This window comes from Centruroides vittatus, unplaced genomic scaffold, assembly GCF_030686945.1.
Source record: "Centruroides vittatus isolate TY-2023 unplaced genomic scaffold, ASM3068694v2 contig_18, whole genome shotgun sequence".
NCBI classification, from domain to species: Eukaryota; Metazoa; Arthropoda; class Arachnida; order Scorpiones; family Buthidae; genus Centruroides; species Centruroides vittatus.
In genome coordinates this window covers 3,142,997-3,164,425 of record NW_027121101.1, presented here as the reverse complement: position 1 = coordinate 3,164,425, position 21,429 = coordinate 3,142,997, and the positions used below count along the sequence as shown (strand labels likewise).

General features: G+C 34.9%; 1 protein-coding gene across 1 annotated transcript in view; it reads right to left on the bottom strand.

Annotated features, from left to right (window-relative positions):
- PCB (Pyruvate carboxylase) overlaps window positions 1-21,429 on the bottom strand; it is a 58,396-nt gene that overhangs the window by 16,031 nt on the left and 20,936 nt on the right. The window contains exons 5-7 of the mRNA XM_067263779.1: window positions 9,504-9,649; window positions 9,291-9,408; window positions 8-114 (exon numbers count right to left, since the gene is read on the bottom strand). Coding sequence (XP_067119880.1) covers window positions 8-114; window positions 9,291-9,408; window positions 9,504-9,649 — 371 coding nt within the window. The remainder of the gene's footprint in view (window positions 1-7; window positions 115-9,290; window positions 9,409-9,503; window positions 9,650-21,429) is intronic.

Here is a 21,429-nt window from a genome sequence, read left to right as displayed (position 1 = left end):
CTTTTACCTTTTTGTCAAAATTTGGTGCAGGTGCAATTTCTACTACTTTCTGATGCCTTCGTTGAACTGTGCAATCTCTTTCAAAAAGATGAACGACATTTCCAGCATTATCACCTGCAAAATTAATATTAATTATATTTAAATTGGTAGAATGAAAGTTACATTATTCTCTATTGATCTATAATAATACTGGAAACTCAGTATAAAATCTTAAATGCCTTCAAGAGGAAAACCTTTGCTTATATACTATATATATTGATACAGCCTAAGCTTTTGATTCTGTCATTCCAGATCTACTTACTGTTGAAATTGTTAAATGAAAATTTTGATCTTCCTCATCAAATTATATCATAGGTTAACCATCTTACCTTACCAAAACCTACAAAATTAAGTTTAATGATCTAAATTTTTCCCAATTACATGCATCCCTCAGGTAACTATAAGAGTTGTTCAATAAATAGCCAGCCAATGAGTACAGCTGTAAGCAGAAAATTTGCATGCAAATGTGCAGTGCACCAAAGTTACACCCCCATATAAGGTGAACATCTGTAGACTCAGTCATTTGTTTGAGTGGTTTTGTTGGACAATGGAAGCCTCCAAAGTTGAACAATGTGGCGTAATCAGGTTGTGGACTCACTGCAATTCATTGGCGAATGCATCAGGTGTGTAGTCCATACACCCTAAGCCTTGTCCAGGTGAAGGTGTGAGCCAAAAAATTTCAGGAAAGAAGTTCAAGCGTGAAGAACAACCAACAACTGGGACATCCACAGCATGCAGCCACACCGCAGAATGTGAAAATAATGGAAGACTTGGTGCTAGCAAACAGACAGATAACAGTCTGTGACATTGCAGCTGCAGTAAACCTGAGTGTCAGTACTGTGCAATGTTGTGCACAAAATGTTGCATTTCTGGAAGGTGTGTGCACAGTGGGTGCCACATTCACTCACTGAAGAACAGACCAGAAACTGGATGAGCTTGTCATTGGAGCATCTGATGCATTTTGCTTCTCATGGTAATGGTTTTCTTCATCGCATTGTGATGGGAGATGGGACATGGTGTTTCATTATGATCTGAAGCCAAAGCATGCCAGCATGCAGTGGAAACACCCATATTCACCTCCACCCAAAAAGAGCAAGAGCATGCGACCATCAGTAGGGAAGGTGATGCTCACCCTGTTTTTTGACCATCGCCTCTGTGATCTCGCCTCCACCCAAAAAGAGCAAGACCATGCCAAAGATATATTTTTGACCATCGCCAGGCGCCTCTGTTTGTTCAGTTTATGCAACTTGGCAGCACCACCATCAATGCAACACCCTACTGAAGCACCTTGCATGAATTACATACACAAATTCAATGCAGGTGTCCAGGAAAACTCAAGAATAAGGTCATCTTGCTGCATGACAATGCACATCCTCAGACAGCCAACATGACAATGGACCTTCTACAGCAGTTTCGTTGGGAGGTACTCGAGCACCCTCCCTATAGTCCTGATCTGTCACCCTGCAACTTCCATGTTTTTGGGAACTTAAAAGCAGATGATTTTCCTCAGACACTGAAGTGCAAGATGCTATCCAACATTGGCTCTGCCAGTATCCTGCTACCTTCTTCAAACAGCACATAACTCAGCTGGAGTCACAATGGGATGTGCCTTAACAATCAGGGCAATTATTGTTAAAATAAATTGTTTCTATTTCATGCTGTTTTGTTTGGCTGGTTATTTATTGAACACCCCTTATATTTTAAATGTGCTATTTTTATAGCCTATATTAATAAAAATTATTTAATTAAAATAATTCTGTATTCTAAAGATATTAAAATAATTCCATCAATGCACTTTAGACAGATTTCTCTCTCCTTGTAAGAAATCTTAAACTATTGAAGATTATAGATGAGCAAGAAATAACATATGTAGAGACTATTAATGGATCTTGGGACTCAGATTCTAAATTAACATTTAAGCATTGTATTGAAAAAGTAAAAACTTGTCCATAAGAGAAATGTTCTGGCAATATTGTTGAAATATATCCTCAAGTTTAACACTTACAGCCCTAAAATTTGTTAATATTCAGTCACTTAATGACTGTGGTATCATATTATTTATCTTGGACCTGTCATATTAAGATAAAATGATAAAAATATTAAACTCCAAGATTAAATTAGATAATAAACTGCAAGTTGAAAAAGATATATTTATTGCTATCTGGAACCTATAACCAGTGCATAACATGTATACACCATATAAATACAGTGCAGCTGACAAACGTTTTCGAGCTATCACTTCGCTCTTCCTCAGGTCAACTGGTTTCCTGGACGGAGTGTATGTCGCTTGGTGGGGTCAGGTGTCTTTCCGGTGAATTGTCCACCCTGTCATGCGCGGTTGTGTGCTGGATGAGGGGTTTGTAGGGGGTTCGGCATCCAAAAGGGACTGCCATGCCTGCGATAAGGTCATCTCCTCCTTCCGGTTGACACACGTGGCTGCTCGACCAGTGTTGTAGATGACCGTGACCTCCAGTCACCTGAGATGCTCTTGGTGGAGTGTGTTGATTATAATAGTAGCCTTTTTGAACTGCGCCTCTATCTCGAAATCTTATGCATACGTGGCTAGGGCCATGGTAAGTCTCCTGTGTCTGACATCAGCTTGGTGCTTGCGTAAATGGGTATTTAACGAACGTCTGGTTGAACCAATGTACCATAAATCCTCGTTCTGTCTGTGGTCTCTGATTGGGATAGAATAGACCCCGGGGAGTCTGGTACAATCGGGGGGGGGGTGTCTTTTTCATTGCGTAGAATACCTAAAATCGTAGGGCATCTTCTGTATGCTACTCGTATCTCATATTGGCTGGCTATCTGCCTATGAATAGTCCTAAGATATGGGTTGAATGTGACGGGGGTCCATGGAGAAGCATCTGGCCATGAAACAGCATTATTATTTGCAGTGGAAGCATTCTTCAGGCATTGGTAGAGTCTGATTAGGTGGCATGCCATGATCAGGAACCCGTGCTCAGTAGCGATCTGTCTGATGTAGGTTAATTCTGTTGCAAGGGCTTGCCTGGTCGAGGAGTGTGAGAATGCCCTTCTAATCAGAGCGTTAAAGGCGGCCACTTTGTAGGAGAATGGGTTGCATGAACTGGCCGGTATGTATGTGGGGTAGCAGATGGCTTGTGGTAGATGGCTTGTGGCACGGCTGTTTGGATGCTGGATCCCAAAACATTTATTCTAGTGTCCAGAAAATGGACTTCCTCTGCGCTGGCTTGCTCCATTTCCATTGTCAGACCAAAGGGGTTGTCGTTGACTATTTGGACAAAGGATGTCATGTCAGGGACCTCTCTTCACAAGATAAGAATGTCGTCCACATATCTTCTATATAGTAGAATGTTGGGAAGGAACGGTGGGAGGACCTTACACTCAAGCTGCCTGATGACCATTTCACATAGGTCTCCTGACATCAGGCTACCCATTGGTACACCTCTCTTCTGTTAGTAAACTTTGCCGTCAAACATAAAAACGGAGTCGTAACATACGAGTTTAATTTTGTAAAAATATATTTATTACTAAATTAAATTATGTAATCTCCCAATGACTTCAAATAGTAAATTAGCTAGACAAACTAAATCATCTTGAATTTCGTAGGTGAATCCTATATTTCAATCACCTCTTATAAATATTTTTTGTTAAATCCATCATTAAAAGCAAATTATTATACATTAAGAAATAATTTGTGCTTTAAGATGCTACATTATCATTTATCATTGGCTGAACCATATTTTTATAGAGTATATGCTGTGAGTATCAGTGGTATAGCATACCTATGTTGAATAATAAAAAATTTGAGACAGTTTGCAAATGAGTTATTTATTTTCATTATTGAAAATTAAGGCAATACAAACAATGTTTGAATATTAAGGATTTAAAGAGGAAAAAGGATTGTCACATAACGCTATTGAGAAAGATTTTTAATGATTTTTAATGTTTGTAGATGTCAGCCTACAAAAAGGAGTCAACATCAAGACCATTTTTAATTGTGTGTAAGTTTTTTTGATAGTATTTGTCTATTATTTTTAGAATTTTTACTTCAAGTCGCCTGCTGTTTGTAGTTTCTGGATTGGAATTAAAAAAGATTTAAAGAGGAAAAAGGACAAACATTGTTTGTATTGCCTTAATTTTCAATAATGAAAATAAATAACTCAGTTAAAATAATCCTGAGATAATATGTATAATTATGTACAGTTTGTAAATGTTTAATGATTTTGTAAACCATTATATATTTACTAACCAAAATAATCTATCATGTATCTTTGTGTATATGTTAATTGGAGTTGTTTCATTATTATTATGAAACTGTTCTATTTTGGTCGATTGAAAGTTTATACTTCCAAATTTATATGTATTCTGAGATGGCATCAATTTGTCAAGCAACATCACCCATACAATAAAATAAAAATGTATTAAGCAATAAAAGACAGCATAAAATTAAATAATAAATAAAGAATGCCATTTTCATCTGTTAAACTACTTCAGGAAAATGAGCATTCCAAGAATACTCCTTTAAAATAATTTTCAAACAACAAGAAGAAAATTTACAGGAAGGAAAATGAATTACAATTTATAACCTAACCATTATTTTACCAGAGTTAATCATTACAGTGGAAAGTAATATTAAATTAATCATCACATGAAAAAATAACACTATTTAACAGAATAATTAAAAAAACAATAATTCACAAAAAATTAATATCTTATGAAAATCAAATCACTAATGTGAAATATTAATCAAACATTAATTTTATAAAATGCAGCTTTATAAATTCTAAGAAAAACTATGGCATATATAAATAAATGCTAATCTTAGAAGAATATAAAATTGCTAATGAAAGAATATATTCTGTTATATTGCTACCATTACTTAATTTAAAATCTCAAGTATACAATAGAAAAGTCATTGCATATTTGAAAATAAATATAACATACAAAAATTATTTTAGGAACAATTGCTTATTCACAGTTGTGCTATTATAATTTTGAAATTAAAAAAATTTAATAATGATTATTAACTGTAAATTGTTTATATGAAATGAATAAAAATTAATATCAATATGCTAAAAATTTAGCCTGACTATGGACATCTACAGTAATTACTTCTAAGAAAATTTTAACTAACACCTTACAACAAAATAAGGTCCAAATTCTGAAGCTGTGGCTATTAACATTACTTTATTGTAAGTCATTTCCAATTTGACAATAATGTTAATAGCCACAGCTTCAGAATTTGGACATTGAAAAATTTCATGTGTTGTAAAAAGTTATGACTTACTTTGAATTAATAACAGATTTCATCTCTGAAGTTTTGCTTAAAATTTATTCATTTTAATTACTATATCTTTAGAATTCAGATTTTTCCTTTAAAATAATAATATCCTTCCAAATCATTAAAAAATATAACTAGCAGATATTTCATAAAGCATAGTTACAATAATCATTCAGTTTGAATTCATCCAATTTCCGGTTTTGATATACTGTATATGTAAAAATATCTACTGTCTGTACGAGTTTTAATTGAAAAAGACTAAAATAAAGTACGTGAAAGTACTTTTAATATAAAAAGATATGTATTTGTATTCAGCACCGGATTAAGCCTCTAGCGGGCCCCATTTAAATAAGTTGCTTCTAAACAAATCTTATATAATGTGACATTAGCATAGCTAGCATGGGTGACACCCGGTGTGGATATCGTGGTGTCACCCCAAGTCACACTGTAGTGTCACCCTTTTAACTCTTTTATAAAACACTATTGAATTGTAATATCTTCGCACTCAAGCAACTTGAACGCTACATCGAATATGCGATGTCTCAACGTATAAGTTTAGATTTAGAAAATAAACCATAACCATACATCAGTACTACCACGAGAAGCGGCCCTAGGAATATTTCTAGATGGTGCGAGAGATCTCGTGGCGCACATTACTTCTGACACACGGGTGGCTGTTGACCTTTTTTTTATTTACTTTTTTGGATAATGGCTAGTCGAGCGGAGCTTAGTAGGAATTGTTAAATACAGCCTTTTCTGTCCTATCTAATTTCTTAAATAATTTTTAACTCGTTTTGAAACAGAAAAATCTTCTGCACTGAAGCCGGGCCCCTCCGAATTACGGGCCCTAGACATTTGTCTACTTTGCCTATTCGATAATCCAGCCCTGTTTGTATTATAACATTGTTCTGTGCCATATTATATATAAAAAAAATAATCTAGCACAATGATTCTCAAATTTTTTCAAGCCACCGTCCACTTGTTTCCATAAACTTTTACCCAATGCCCCAAACACATTTTCCCTTGTGTGAGAAAGACTTAGAAAAGTTTTTCTAAGAATATTTCCATGAATCTCACACTTTGTGTATTTACCATACATTATTCTCAACATCTGGAAACCATTAAATGCAATATTTGTTCTTACCCATTTTAACAGAGGAAAGGAAAACATTGTCAGTGATCCCAATCCTTGTCTATAGTTACTGTTCAGTACTCTGCTTCCAGCATCCCTCTGCCACCCACTAGCTTCTTTTCACTCTTCCTAGATTTACTGTCCACAAGGGGCAGTAGTGCCCACTTTGATATGCTAGATTAGTGGTTCCTAAACTCAAATTTCATATTATTTATTTTACAAAATATCATGTTATTCATGATTGCAACAAAATACAGATGAATTCAAACAATCACTACAAAAATTTAAGAATTAGTCTATTTATTTCTGATTAAATGATGGAATTGATGATTTCAAGAAGAATTACAGATAAAGGAAAATTTCCTGAATTCGGCTTAACAGGATTAATTTCTTTACAAATTTTTTTTTAATATATAATAACTTAATTTTTTGCAATGTTTTTGACATCTTTATTTGTATACACCCAGTTTTTCACTTGTAAAATCTTTAGACTTTTTCCTTGCATTTAATCTCTTTTAGATAATCATTTTTATGAAGTTTATCAAGTTTATTTTCGTGTAGAAGTATAAAAACAAATTTTAATTATAATCAACATGAATGAATATAAACCATCATTAAATTCTAAATTTTCATTCAAAAACAACAATGAATTTTTTTTGTTTTTCAGTCATTTTTTACAACATGCATCTTAATTTTTCCTGATAGATGCCTATTATTCCCCTTTTATCTATTCATATTGAAATGAATTCATTCAATTCATCAATTTATTCATTTCAATTCCATATTCAGAATTAAATATTGAATTGAAATAAAAACATTGCAATAAAATACTTCTAGGAAAATATAACCAGAATATATTTTTAAAAAGATTCAGTTAAATAGAAACACATCTTTACAAAGCATTTTAAAAATATTCTTTAATCAGTTCTCAGTAAATCTGTTAAGTATTTTAGTATCATTTATATGTATTAAATTATTATTATATAAAGTTCAATTCTGGAAAAAAATCTTTACTTACATATATTACAAGATTGATGTTATGATTTATATATTTTTAAAATAACTGCATATTATTTAAAAACTTAAAAGGTTTAGCAAATGAAATATATCTCAACCAAGCTCATATGATCTACTGATTCTCTCCTTGATTTTGCAACAAAAGCATCTAGGAAGACACCTTCTCTCTATTTGGGACTTTTGTCCAAAAGGAACCAGATTTGTGTGATCTCAAGACTAAATCTTGTAAGGAAATAACTCTCTCCAATAACAATTTACTACTGAAATAAAGTTGTGACTCAGTATCCATTGCCACTCACATATGACCTCTCAACCTCTTACCATCTTGAGTTAGTAATCACAGAATATCATCATATAACTTTGTTGGTAACATTACATTCATTTGAACATCTGTATATAACTGTAAATAAAATTCTGCATGTTCATTTAACTGGGGGGGGATACTAAATCCCCAGTTATATGAACATACAGAATTTTATTTACAGATGAGGCTAGCCTCACTGCTACAAAATGCTGCTGATTGTGCCAATTATCTCATTGGGTATGCATATGAAATATGTGAAATCCACATGCAAGACATGAGGCTATCTAAGATTAACCTAATGTTTCACACATACACAATCTATTGGTTAGAAAAGTATTAAAACCACAATTTGCAAGTCTTTTCAGTCTATTCATTATTCTTGATTATTATGAAATTGAAAACTTTAAAGTTTAACCTTTAAGAAGGGTAGGCTTAATCTCAAACCCCTCTAAACACTTCACCACTAGAAAACAGATTTTAACTAAATCAAGAAAAAAAAAAAAAATAGATAAAACAGCAAATTTAACTAGAAATTTATCCTAACAGGCATTTTTCCCTTTTTAGGATAAATATTAATAACCAATAAAATTAATGACAAATTTATGAATTTTTGCCATTTTTACTTTTAAGATGCATTTTTTTTCTTCTTTTTTTTAGTTATGACTTTATTCACGTTAGCTCATTTAAGTTTACGTATAATTTTTATTGTAGATGTAGACTTTACTTGTGGGGGCAAAAGCCAGAAGCACTTCAACCTAAAAGATCCATTGTGCATCTCACAACAACTTACTTTAGACATCTGATCTCTTTAAAGAAAGATAATAGACATCTATAGGAAAGCTGGGAGACATTGCCAAAACTCAAAGAACTCAAATGAACAAGTCTGCCTAAGCAAAAGTTTGCACACTTGTAAATAGGACACAGAGAAGTCACCTCAAAGTAAGTGAAAAAAGATTTATGTAGATGACATGCAAACATTTTATTCATTTGGATTATATGATCTAAATATTTCCTAAATAAATAAATATATGTATATTTATTTATATTTATACTAAATAAATAAATAAATAAATATATATATATATATATATATATATATATTTATTTATTTATTTATTTATTCCTGATTCTAAGATGTATTCCTATTCCTTTACCCATTTTTACTTGCCTAAATATGTTTTATTTTCTATTGTCTAGATAATTGTCTATTCTAAAGTTGTCTAGAAAATAAGAGATGTAATTCCTTTTTATTAATTCTGAAAAAAATTAAATTTTTCAATGGTAAATTAATATTTCACATTTTATTAAATAAACAATTTTTTAAAATTAATTTTTATTTATTATTATTATTGTAATTTACTATTTCTTTATTTTTCTAATATATTTCAAATGATCAAATATCAAACATTAACAGTCATTTAGCCTCGTAAAATTTATTTATTAAAAGTAAATATGTCAATCATGCATATCACTTTCAAAAATAATTTAAGCCATCAGTTTAAATATTTATAATTTAAAATATTGAAACCTACCAAGAATTTGAACTTCAATATGGCGTGGACGTTCTATGAATTTTTCTACAAAAATAGCACCATTTCCAAATGCTGCTTGAGCTTCAGATACAGCTCTTTCAAAATTTTCTGGAAGATCCTAAAAATTATTTTACAAAATATTATTGTAATTTTGTAAACTGATTTATTATTACAATTATTTGTGTATTACTATATATTAAAAATATACTATACCTTCAATTCTCTTACTATTCTCATCCCTCTTCCACCACCTCCATAAGCTGCTTTTAGAATAACTGGAAAGCCAATTTCCTTACAAAATGAAACTGCATCATTTGCATCTGTTAGAGGAGTAGGCATTCCTGGTACAACTTTAACTCCTAAATTAAAAAAAATAATAAATAAATCTCTATATTTAAGTGTAAAAAATACTAAATATTCATAAAATTTATCATTTAGATAATTTATTGAAATTTTAACTGTTTTAATTTTTTATAATTCTAACAAAATATTCAAAATTATTTTTGTACATTAAAATAATTTTAAAATTATTTAATGAAAGTTTATGTAAAGTCAAACTTAGTATTTATTTATTTTCAGGAAGTAAACCTTCATTGTCAGAAGTTTTAAACAGTTTTTTTTTCTAACAAATTCAAATATTCCTATAAATTTACTGAGAAACAAAATTTTATAAACATATTTTTCTTTTATTTTTCATATTTTTTGTATAATAAATTTTGATGCTAATATTTTTTTATTTTATAATAAATTTTAAAATATAAAAATATGGTTGTGTTTTCAATAAGATAAAATAATTATAAAAATGAAACAATCAGTCAAAAACTAAAAAAAATTGGCACATTTCTTAATTGCACGATTGTCGTCATCATAAATAAATTTTGCATTTTTCAGACATTAAAATATTCATTAATTAGCACCTCCATGTTAAAATAGGTTTTTTTCCTTTCTTCAATTTTAGTTTAATTACAGTAGAGCATCGATTATCCGACTTAATTGGGGACTGGGGTTGGTCGGATAACTGAAAAGTCAGATAACCGAAAAGTATGAAAAAATACATTATTAGTATAGTGTATTAGGCCTGGTTTAAATACTAGCCTCCCTTTCATGGTCGAGCCAGTGCTGCCAGCTAAAACATGCAAAAATTTAACAAAAATAATATTAAAGTAGCCAAGACATAACCAAATATTGTAGCGCCACATCACTAGCGGACATTTGAATTTGCCGACTAGAACGCGGTCGGTTAACCAATAAGTCAGTTAATCGGGGGTCGGATAATTGATGCTCTACTGTAATTAATATATTACATCAAATTTGTAATTATATATGCCATCCTATAATAATGATATGTACTTAAAATTTTTTAAAAAGACAGTAGAATCTTTACAAGCAACTAATAAACAACCTGTGATGTCAACCAAGGAGCATACTCCAAACACAGATTCAAGCACGGAAAAAAAAAAAAAAAAGCATGAACTAAATATTATAAGTAAAACAGAAGGCTTAATCTACTGCAAGGACAAGAATAGTGGGCTAAATAATTAATACTAATCTTAATTCTAATACACAAGAGGAATTTTACCAATAGAAAAGAGAAAGTTACAGGATAGAAAGACAAGTCTTTTTTAAATAAAAATGGGAGCACATGTTCCTGAACTTTTTCTTCTATCAAAAACCTGAATGGGGATATCGTCTTCTCTTGAAAGAACCTTCACAAGTCCACAACCTCCTCAAACTTATTGGCTTCTCAGACAGCAAAGATCCCTTGCCATACAATTGTCACCTTCCTGCTACACCAGGCCAAACGTTCTCTCCCCCCCTCTCCTGCTCCAATTCAAAAAATATTTCTTTGAGGTTTCTTCTCTCCTTTTAAAGCCAACCATGAAACCAGTCAGACTAGTTCTTACTTGGACAAAAGAGGGCTCTACCCCAAAATTGGAGCAAACCTCCCCATCAACAAAAAAGAAAGACAGTTTCAAGATAGAAGGAAACAAAAAAAGATAAGGGAAAAGACAAATTAATATTAACATCTATAAATTATGACATACAGACACACTTTATACTCAAATGTCACTGGTTTTAAATAAACTTTTTAAAATTGCTTGATCAATCTCAACCAAAGTTGGTATGAACATCAAGTCCAGGTTGGTGAATGTCATAAGCCATTTAAAACCCTGATCAGAAATATCACAGGAAAACTCTGTCCCTAGATTTAAGTTGGGATTTTGGGTAGATAACTCAATTTGCAATTTAACTATTAAAATTTGTTCATAAAATTTGCTGTGTGTGATAATGTACAATAATTTTCAGAGAAATATAGTTTGTTCAGAGAACATTCTTGGTTCTGAAAATATTTTGCAGTTCTAAATCAATCTTGAATATAATTTATTTTATTGTTAATCTCAAACTTTTTCTAAACAAACCTTAGAATTATTTCAAGTGTAAAAGAAACTTGCATATATATGTTTTATTATTTCAGAAAAAGAGTGCAAATGTTATGTGATAAAAGATCTCAGAAATTTGAAATGGTTTATGTTTCTTATCATCTTTAATAACAATCATCAATGCTTGTAACTCAGATCAATTTTATTAATGTTTCAATATCTGATGATAACTGTTTACTTTAAATTTTTTTTGTATTTTAAAAAGTTTAATTTTTCATAATTCATTTCATAAGATTTCAATAAACAAAATGCAATTATGGTATTTTTAAGTGTTTTACATTATAGCTAATTATAATTAAATTTTAATATATATATTATATACAGGGTGTCCATAAATTTGTAAATAGTTTAAAAATTCATAAAAGTTGAAAGAATTGGTATATTTGAATGCAGTTTGCGTAAAAGTTATTCTCACAAAGAGGGATTTTTTTGGGTAGAGAGAAAAAAATAGTTCAAATTTTTGTCAATAGAAGACACTGAATGCAAGAAAAAATCACTGAAATTGTGCAAATCTGAGTCTTATAAAATGCAGGATGTACAATTAACAGCTCATTTCTGAATTTTCCTGTTACTGGTGCTGACATATGGTTTTCATTATGATGTTGACATTGGTGAATAAAGCACTATTGGTGAAGATGTTTTATCTCAGCCACAAAATCATCGAATGAAACTTTATGAAGGTTTAGAACACAGAAGAGAATGAAGAAAGGTTCAGGTCCAATCACTCCTGCCAGATTGGTTTCCCTAGTATGACATTTGGAAGAAATGGAAAGTAATGTAATCGCCCACACAGTGGTGCACCACATTTATCAGAGGTCCATACTTCTGATGTGGTTTCACAAATGAAGACTCTGAGGGAACAGTCAACGAGTGCAGTAAATAGCACGAATAACTGGAATACCAAAGACATTGATATTCTGCATCCCTCATGGTGTGTTACAATTGTACCCATACAAGTTGCAACCACTTCACCATCGTTTGCAAACTGTCATTTGTGGTGATGACAGACACATTTTACAAGTTATCTAGTGCTGTGATATGCATGTAAGTGTAAACATTTGCCTACATGCAAATAAATGTAATTTTCCCATAAAATTCCAGTGATTTTCTTTCATTCAGTGCCCTCTATCAACAAAAATTTGAACTATTTTCTTTTTCTATACCCAAAAAAAATCCCCCGTCGTGAGAATAACTTTTACACAACCGCATTCAAATATACCAATTCTTTCAATTTTATGAATTTTTTAAACTATTTACAAATTTATGGGACACCCTGTATATATGTGTCCCATAAATATATACAGTCAAACCTGTTTTTATGCGGGGGATAGGGACCGCATAAAAGAAAACGCATTAAAAAAAAAATCGCGCGAAACTTCACGAGTGGCTATAAAAAATAGTTTTCGCAATACAATTAAAAAAATATTTTTTTTATGCAGTGAATAGGGACTGCATAAAAAAGTCTCACGTAGAAAATAACTCGAAACCGTACGAAATAACTAGGAATTGCTTTTTTAACTCCTTGGGCCTTTTTCTGCAACACCTAATGGGGAAAAAATCCTCTAAGAATTTTAATTTTTATATTAATTAATTATTTCCACTTAAATACGAATCTAACATTAAAAAGTTAAAAATAATCGTTAAATAATGATTTTATTTGATAAATATAGCTGCAGGAAGTGTTATTTCATTTAACAAGGCGTGAAATTTCACACCTGCAGTCTAAAGCTGGAGGGGAGCTAACTTACCGCATCTGTTCAAATATAACATAATATTTATGATTTTTATGCTATTAAAATGAGAGGGAACCGAAAAAAATGTATGAGAAAAAAATTTTACTGAATAAAAATTGAAAAAACCTGCTGATGTCATAGAAAACATCCAATAATGTTTTAAAAAATTTTACAGGAGTCAATTATGTTCCAATTTGATTGAAATTTTCATATACTGCACAAAAAAAAAAAAAAAAAAAATCGCACAAAACAAATCGCAATAAAAAAAAATCGCACAAAACAAGTCGCACATAAAAACAGGTTTGACTATATATATATATATATAAGGTAATTATTTATGTAGTGGGTTAACTGGGTAATCTGTTAACAAATATAATCTGTTCAAAAACAATGTTTGCTACCTGAATTGTTCATTAACCAATTATCGATTTACTATAGATTTTTATGGGAATTTGATTAATTCATTTTGGAGACCCAAAAAATAAATAAAAAATTATATAATTTCTTACTACATTTATTTACATGTAATAACAAACTAAAAGTAATCTCTCCATTTTTTCATGGACAGCACATCTTTGTTTCTTAGATGTGATTTTTGTAACTCCTTTATCTGAGTCTTTTTGATTATACTTTTCTTAGCTAAGATTGTATCTACTGTAGAACTGTTGAAGCCATACTGTCTAGCAACATCAGACAACTTCTGTCCACTCTCTAGCTTAGCTATTATCTCTTGCTTAGTTTCTATAGTGAACACTCTTTTTAGACCCCATAATATTATCAGTATTTTAAAATAAAAAGTTCAGAAAAGCACTTACAAAAATTCAGAGAACAGAAATCAACTAGTGCTAAAAAGGTTATGTATACAACTGTGAAAAATTCTCATTCCATAAACCATTCATAGATGCCAGTAAAATATAGTTTTACAAATCTTAAATGCAGCATTGCTTCTCCTTGTGTTTGTTCTGTGACGTGTTCATTATCTGAACATGTGTTTGTGGTTGGAACATAAAAATCTTTCACGAAAGTGTTTGTTGTCCAAGTTGTTCACAGTCCGAACTGTCCGTTAACTGATCACCCACTGTATCTAGTTTTAATATAGTTTGTGAGTGAATGCTCTAAAGATAAAGGTGTTAATGGACCAATGTGCAACGACATATGAATAGTTTTATATTGTTATTTACATATTCATCAACCCTCTAACAAAAAACTCAAAGCTGTTTTTTGTTTAAGCCTAGCTTAAACAAAAAACCTTATATAAAACTATTCATATGTAGTTGCAAATTGGTCCATTAGCACTTTTGACTTTAGAGAATCCATCTAACACACAACATTTTTATCATCATGTAGTGAGATTCAAAATTTTTGGTTGGTTAAAACACTCAACTGGAATAAAAATAATAAGAGATGAATGGAAAAGAGAATGGCAGAGAATTGAGAGATACATCACAACTGAAATCAGGAGCCAGTGAACTGATCCTCAAATTGGAACATTGAGGATCCCAATGTAAAGTTGTGCCCTACAACAGGCATCATCCTCCATAAGCATCATCCTAGAGATAGCAGGGGTGATCTCCCTGCAACAAATAGTTCTGAAGAACATTTGAGGAGCATTTGCCTGTGTAGCGCTTCGCCGCTATTAATTATATGTATATATTTATGTATTTTTTTTTGTTCGATTGTTCTATTTATATGTTTGTTTTTTCGTTTATGTCGCGTCGCGTATATGTTGTTGTATCGGGTTTTAGATGTGACGCACAGCCATTTTGCTGTGTACCGTACCGTCTGTTGTCGTCATTGCTGTGCCGTGGTTTTTGATTGGCTATTTGGAGGATCACGTGGGAGGAAAAGAAAAAGCTCCCGGATGGTGGGAGATATAAACGGGTGACTTCCACGTGTGGAGGCATTTTTCGTTTTTCTCTTTCGTGGATCGGGGATCTGGAGCGGTGAAGAGACGAGAGAAAGGATTCGAAGCAGAGCAGCCGATCAGGAAGAAAAAAAAAACAAGAACCAGCGAGAAGAATCTCATTTCGTAACAACGTGTCCCACGAAATACGGCGACGGTATCTACCATCTTGTAAATGTTTGTATAGTTTTTTTAAGGTTTAATCGCGTATTAGTTTTAGTCTCGCGATTAATTACTGTTGTAATCATAGTGTTATTGTCATCCTTAATTTTGTTAAGAACGCTGTTTGCCTGTTTAAATCAGGCGATCAATCCCCCTTTTTTTGTGTGTGTAATTAATAAACCTTTGTTTGTTTATCTATACGCTTCTACCGACTATTCATTTCCACTTCCTTTCACACCCGCAAACCACGTGCTTGCGGAGTCTACATTGGCGTCCGCGACAGGATAGTGAATAGTCGGTTTAGCGTTCATCCCCTCATTTCATTTTCGTTCAGTCCGTCGCACATTCCAGGCCCTACTATTTGTATAACGTATTCGTCGCTGCGCTGCACATCTTCGGTTTTGAAAATTTTTTTTCTTTCCTTATGGAAAGCCATACTGTAGTATCATCCGGATTGGCAATGGAGGGGATCAGTAACGTCCCTATTGTTACCGGGTTCATGGGGATGATCCCATGCTTTACGAATTCGCCAGGCGATGTTTTGGATATATGTCGCTTCTTTCAAACAGTGGAAAACATGGCGTCTCTCGCAGGTTGGGAGGAGCAAGTCAAAGTAACCGTGGTTCAGGCCAGGCTTAAGGGTGAACCACTGTCGGTGTTTTTTGACCTAAGGGACCAAGGCATCACGAGTTACGACGAAATAAAGAGGGGTCTCATTAAATGCTTCGATCGGAGGGACAAAGAACAAGATCTTAAAAAACAATAATCTTTAAAAAATTGTAAAAATTCTTTAAAAATAAACGAGTTTCTAAAATTAACTCTTTTCTATCCGACTTCGAAAGAGCTAAGAACTGAGATGGACACCGTGGAAATTAACAAATACTTCTTACTTTATTATTCACCATCCATGTGTTATCATTCAAAATATCCAAATGCATTTCGCAAAATATTCCAAATATCCAATAACACATGGATGGTGAATAATAAAGTAAGAAGTATTTGTTAATTTCCACGGTGTCCATCTCAGTTCTTAGCTCTTTCGAAGTCGGATAGAAAAGAGTTAATTTTAGAAACTCGTTTATTTTTAAAGAATTTTTACAATTTTTTAAAGATTATTGTTTTTTAAATATACAATAACCGATCCCATTGCTTGATATTTGTTTAAAGAACAAGATCCTTTCAGTCAAGTCCTAAAAATAGCCCAAAAGAGAGGAGAGAAAGTCTGTGAGTACGGAATCCACATAAGGTCTTTGTTCTCGCGCGCCGTGGCTCGTAACAGTAACTTGGCCACGCTCCGGGATAACGCTGTGAAAGAGTGTTTTTTGAGAGGTTTGGCCACTGACATCCGGAGGCAGGTAATGCAAAAACATCCGGACACCTTGGACCAAGCGATATGTAGGGCAGAGGAAGAGGAAGAGATTGAGGCGGCTTGCGGAAAAGGGAAAATAATGAGCGAGGTGTGCACGAATTCAGAACATAAGGTTTCGTCCTCTGAGAAAGAGGATGGCGTGAACAGCCGTATTGCAGAGCTCGAGGGTCAAATACGGGCATTGACGGAGTCGGTCGCATCGTTAACAGAATGTATGAAGGGAAATGGGAATCCCGATAGAAAGTGGAGCAATGAGAGAAGATGCTATGCTTGCGGGGAGAAGGGGCACCTGGCTAGACAGTGCAATAAGCGTAGGCATTTAAACTAATGGAGGGCCATTTGGGAGGTCAGACAGATGGCCAGAGCGTGAGATTGGAACTGACCACGAGGATCCAATTATCCAGACGCGGGTTACCGACAATCGAAGGTCTAATATTAGGTACCATGGTTACTTGCCTAGTCGACACGGGCGCGGAAAGGACCGTTATTAGAGACGAGCTAGCTGAAAATATAAGAAAACAGAATAGAAACTGGGTTGTGTTTAATGATTCCTGTATAAGCGGAATGTCAGGTGCTCTCCTGAGAAGTGATGAGGCTGTAATTATCGATTGTAGATTCGAGAACGGGTGTAGGGTATGTGCTAAGGCTCCTAGTTTGAGTTTTCCAAAGGGGACGGACTATGACTTAATTTTCGGCATGGATGTTATTTGCCAACACCCAGAGCTGCTGACTGGCATCAGGGTAGTTGTGAATAGTACGAACCTGAGGGGAAGTGGGGATTTCTCCATTAATATAAACACTGAGCTAGGTGATAAGACGGGGTTATGGAAGTTGGATCACCTTGAGGAGAAGGTTAAGGAGAGGGTGATCGATGTGTTAAAAAGGTATCCAAACGCTATGGCTAACGAAGTTTCAGAGTTATCGGGGACCAAAGATCACGTGCACTCCCTTGAATTGACGTCTGAGTGTCCGATAAAAGTTAAGCAATACCGTATCCCATACAGCTACTTGCCTGCCCTCAAAAGACAAATTAATGATCTCCTGAAGGCGGGAATTTGCGAGGAGAGCACGTCAGAGTGGAACTCCCCGATACACGTCGTTCCGAAGGACTCTGGCGAGCTCCGCGTCACTCTGGATCTGAGGAAGGTAAACGAAATAACGAAAACGCAGGTTTTTCCGATGGCTAGGATCGATGACATATTGTCTCAGCTTAATGGGAATAAATATTTTTCGGTTCTAGACCTTAAGGCGGGTTATTTTCAGATCCCCTTGGATCCCAGGGTGAGGCATGTTTTCGCGTTCTCCACACCTTGGGGCAAATACCAACTTTGCCGGATGCCTCAAGGGGGTAAGAACAGTGGGAGATTTTTTCAATATGTCATGACGAAAATCCTGGCTAAGTTCGTAGGGAACTCTTGCTTCGTCTTTCAAGACGACATCGTTTTGTTTTCCCAAACATTAGAGGACCACCTTGATTTGTTCGATCGCGTCATCAGCACCCTGAATAGCGAAGGCCTTAAACTTAACCCAAAAAAATGCCAGATATTAGCGGAAGAAGTAAGTTATCTAGGGCACATAATTAGTAGGGAGGGAGTACGTCCGGACCCGAGTAACATCGAATCCATAAGAATGGTGAGGGCGCCCCAGAGCGTGAAAGGTGTCCGCAGTTTCCTTGGCGCGGTAGGGTTTTTTCGAAATTTTATACCATCCTTTGCTGACCTTGCCGCACCGCTTACCGAGTTAACAAAGAAGGGAAAAAAATTTGTGTGGGGTCTGGAGTGCCAACAAGGGTTCGAAAAGTTGAAGGAAGCCATCGCCACACCGCCATTATTAGCACACCCTAATTTTAATGAACCCTTTTTCTTACACACCGATGCTTCTAAGATAGCGGCTGCTGCAGTGCTAGAGCAACGCAGAGAGGGGGGCTTAGTACCGATCGGCTACTTCAGTAAGAGGTTTCAGGGAGCTGAACTTAATTACTCGACCATAGAAAAGGAGTGTTTGGCCATAATCATGGCCCTGAGGCATTTTAAGTTTTTAATCTTGGGGCAAAGGACAATAATTCTCTCCGATCACAAGCCTTTGGTCTTTCTTAGTAACATCAAAAACGGAAGCAATCGCTTAATCAGATGGGTGATGGAGCTCATGGATTATGACATCGAGGTGCAGCACGTTAAGGGCGTGAATAATAATGTGGCGGACTTTTTGTCAAGGAACGTTAATGGGGTATATCACGTTGAGGTAGGGGCCACGAAATTTGCTATTCCTGATAGGTACGAAATACGTTTGTCGCAAGACAGAGACGAATTTTTTGGACCTATTAAACGGGATTTAATGAGAACTCCTGATGGTAACGGCATAAGGAGTAAGATGCCACAGTATATAGTAGTGGACGAATGCCTATATAGGCAAAGTTATTTCAGGGCGCGCGATCAGTATCACAACCAGGTCTGCGTGGGGGAAGACATTTCCAAGGAGTTAATCAAGGCTATTCATAATAATAATCTGTCGGGGCATTGGGGAGTACGGAAGACGATGATGAGCATCGAAAAGCATTATTATGTCAGAAACCTAAAGGATAAAGTAGAGGAAGTGGTTAGGACCTGTGAAAAGTGTCAGAGGCACAATATTCATAAGGGAAAGGCCCCATTTCAGGAGAATGAGGTGGCTAATGCCCCTTTTCAGAAGATCGCCGTCGACATCATAGGTCCCCTTAATACGACGAGTCAAGGGAATAGCTTTATCCTTGTGATGATCGATATTTTCACGAGATTTGTAGAGATTCACCCCTTAAGAGATCAAACTGCGTGGTCGGTTAGCAATGCTATCTTTAACTCAATAATCTGTCGTTATGGTGCACCCGAAACTATTATCTCGGATAGGGGGACGAATTTTCTTTCGTCCCTGTTCTCCGATTGTTGTAAGTGGCTTGGGATCAAGAGAAACATTACTACAGCCTACAGACCGTGTTCAAACGGGTTATGTGAAAGAGTTAACAAGTCGCTAATAGAGATGATATCAAAGTCCTCGGAGAGAGGAGGGGCGGAATGGGATGAAATGATTTATCCGGCCTGCTTCGCTTATAATAATTCGCACCACTTGGCAATTGGCGAGTCGCCTGCATTCCTGTTATATGGAATAGATCCCCGCATTCCAAATTTCGAACAACACGTCGATGAAAGCACGACTGACGAGCGTAGGACGTTTCTCATCACAAAACTTCGTGCTCTAAGGGAGTCGGCAGGGAAACGCGCTACCAAATTTAACGAGAAAAGAAGAGAATACGGGAGTAAGGGGCGAAAATTGGAGAAGTTTTTAGTAGGACAAAAGGTCTGGGTGAGAAAGAAGGGGGGAAAGAAAAATAAATTCGCGGATAAATACAAAGGGCCCTTCCGCATCATTAGAGTTGTGAACCCGACTACGTATTGCGTAGAAGGGTGTAACTTCAAAGACAGGGAGACTGTCCATGTTGACCGTATAAAGATGTGCTACGGAGAACCGGTAGAAAAAACTAGGCGTGGGGAGAGAAAAAGGGGAGGAAAAAGGCAACCTAGCGATCATGAAATAGAGGATGAAGAGGAGGGTCAAGATGGGAGATGGAACAGGAGATTGAGGAGCAGTGATGTTAGGGTAAAGGGTGTTGGCAACGACGTTCCGCAGGGGAATAGCGCTGACGAAGGCATAAGCAAGCGACCGTACAACCTAAGGCATCGTGAGATTGACTTCCGTAGGCTACACTACGGTAGTTAATCGTCTCCGAGGGGAGATATGTAGCGCTTCGCCGCTATTAACTATATGTATATATTTATGTATTTTTTTTTTGTTCGATTGTTCTATTTATATGTTTGTTTTTTCGTTTATGTCGCGTCGCGTATATGTTGTTGTATCGGGTTTTAGATGTGACGCACAGCCATTTTGTTGTGTACCGTACCGTCTGTTGTCGTCATTGCTGTGCCGTGGTTTTTGATTGGCTATTTGGAGGATCACGTGGGAGGAAAAGAAAAAGCTCCCGGATGGTGGGAGATATAAACGGGTGACTTCCACGTGTCGAGGCATTTTTTCATTCTTCTCTTTCGTGGATCGGGGATCTGGAGCGGTGAAGAGACGAGAGAAAGGATTCGAAGCAGAGCAGCCGATCAGGAAGAAAAAAAAAAACAAGAACCAGCGAGAAGAATCTCATTTCGTAACTACGTGTCCCACGAAATACGGCGACGGTATCTACCATCTTGTAAATGTTTGTATAGTTTTTTAAGGTTTAATCGCGTATTAGTTTTAGTCTCGCGATTAATTACTGTTGTAATCATAGTGTTATTGTCATCCTTAATTTTGTTAAGAACGCTGTTTGCCTGTTTAAATCAGGCGATCAATCCCCCTTTTTTTGTGTGTGTAATTAATAAACCTTTGTTTGTTTATCTATACGCTTCTACCGACTATTCATTTCCACTTCCTTTCATACCCGCAAACCACGTGCTTGCGGAGTCTACACACTCTGAATTTTATCATAACTTCCCAGACTTTGGTATTCCCTTTG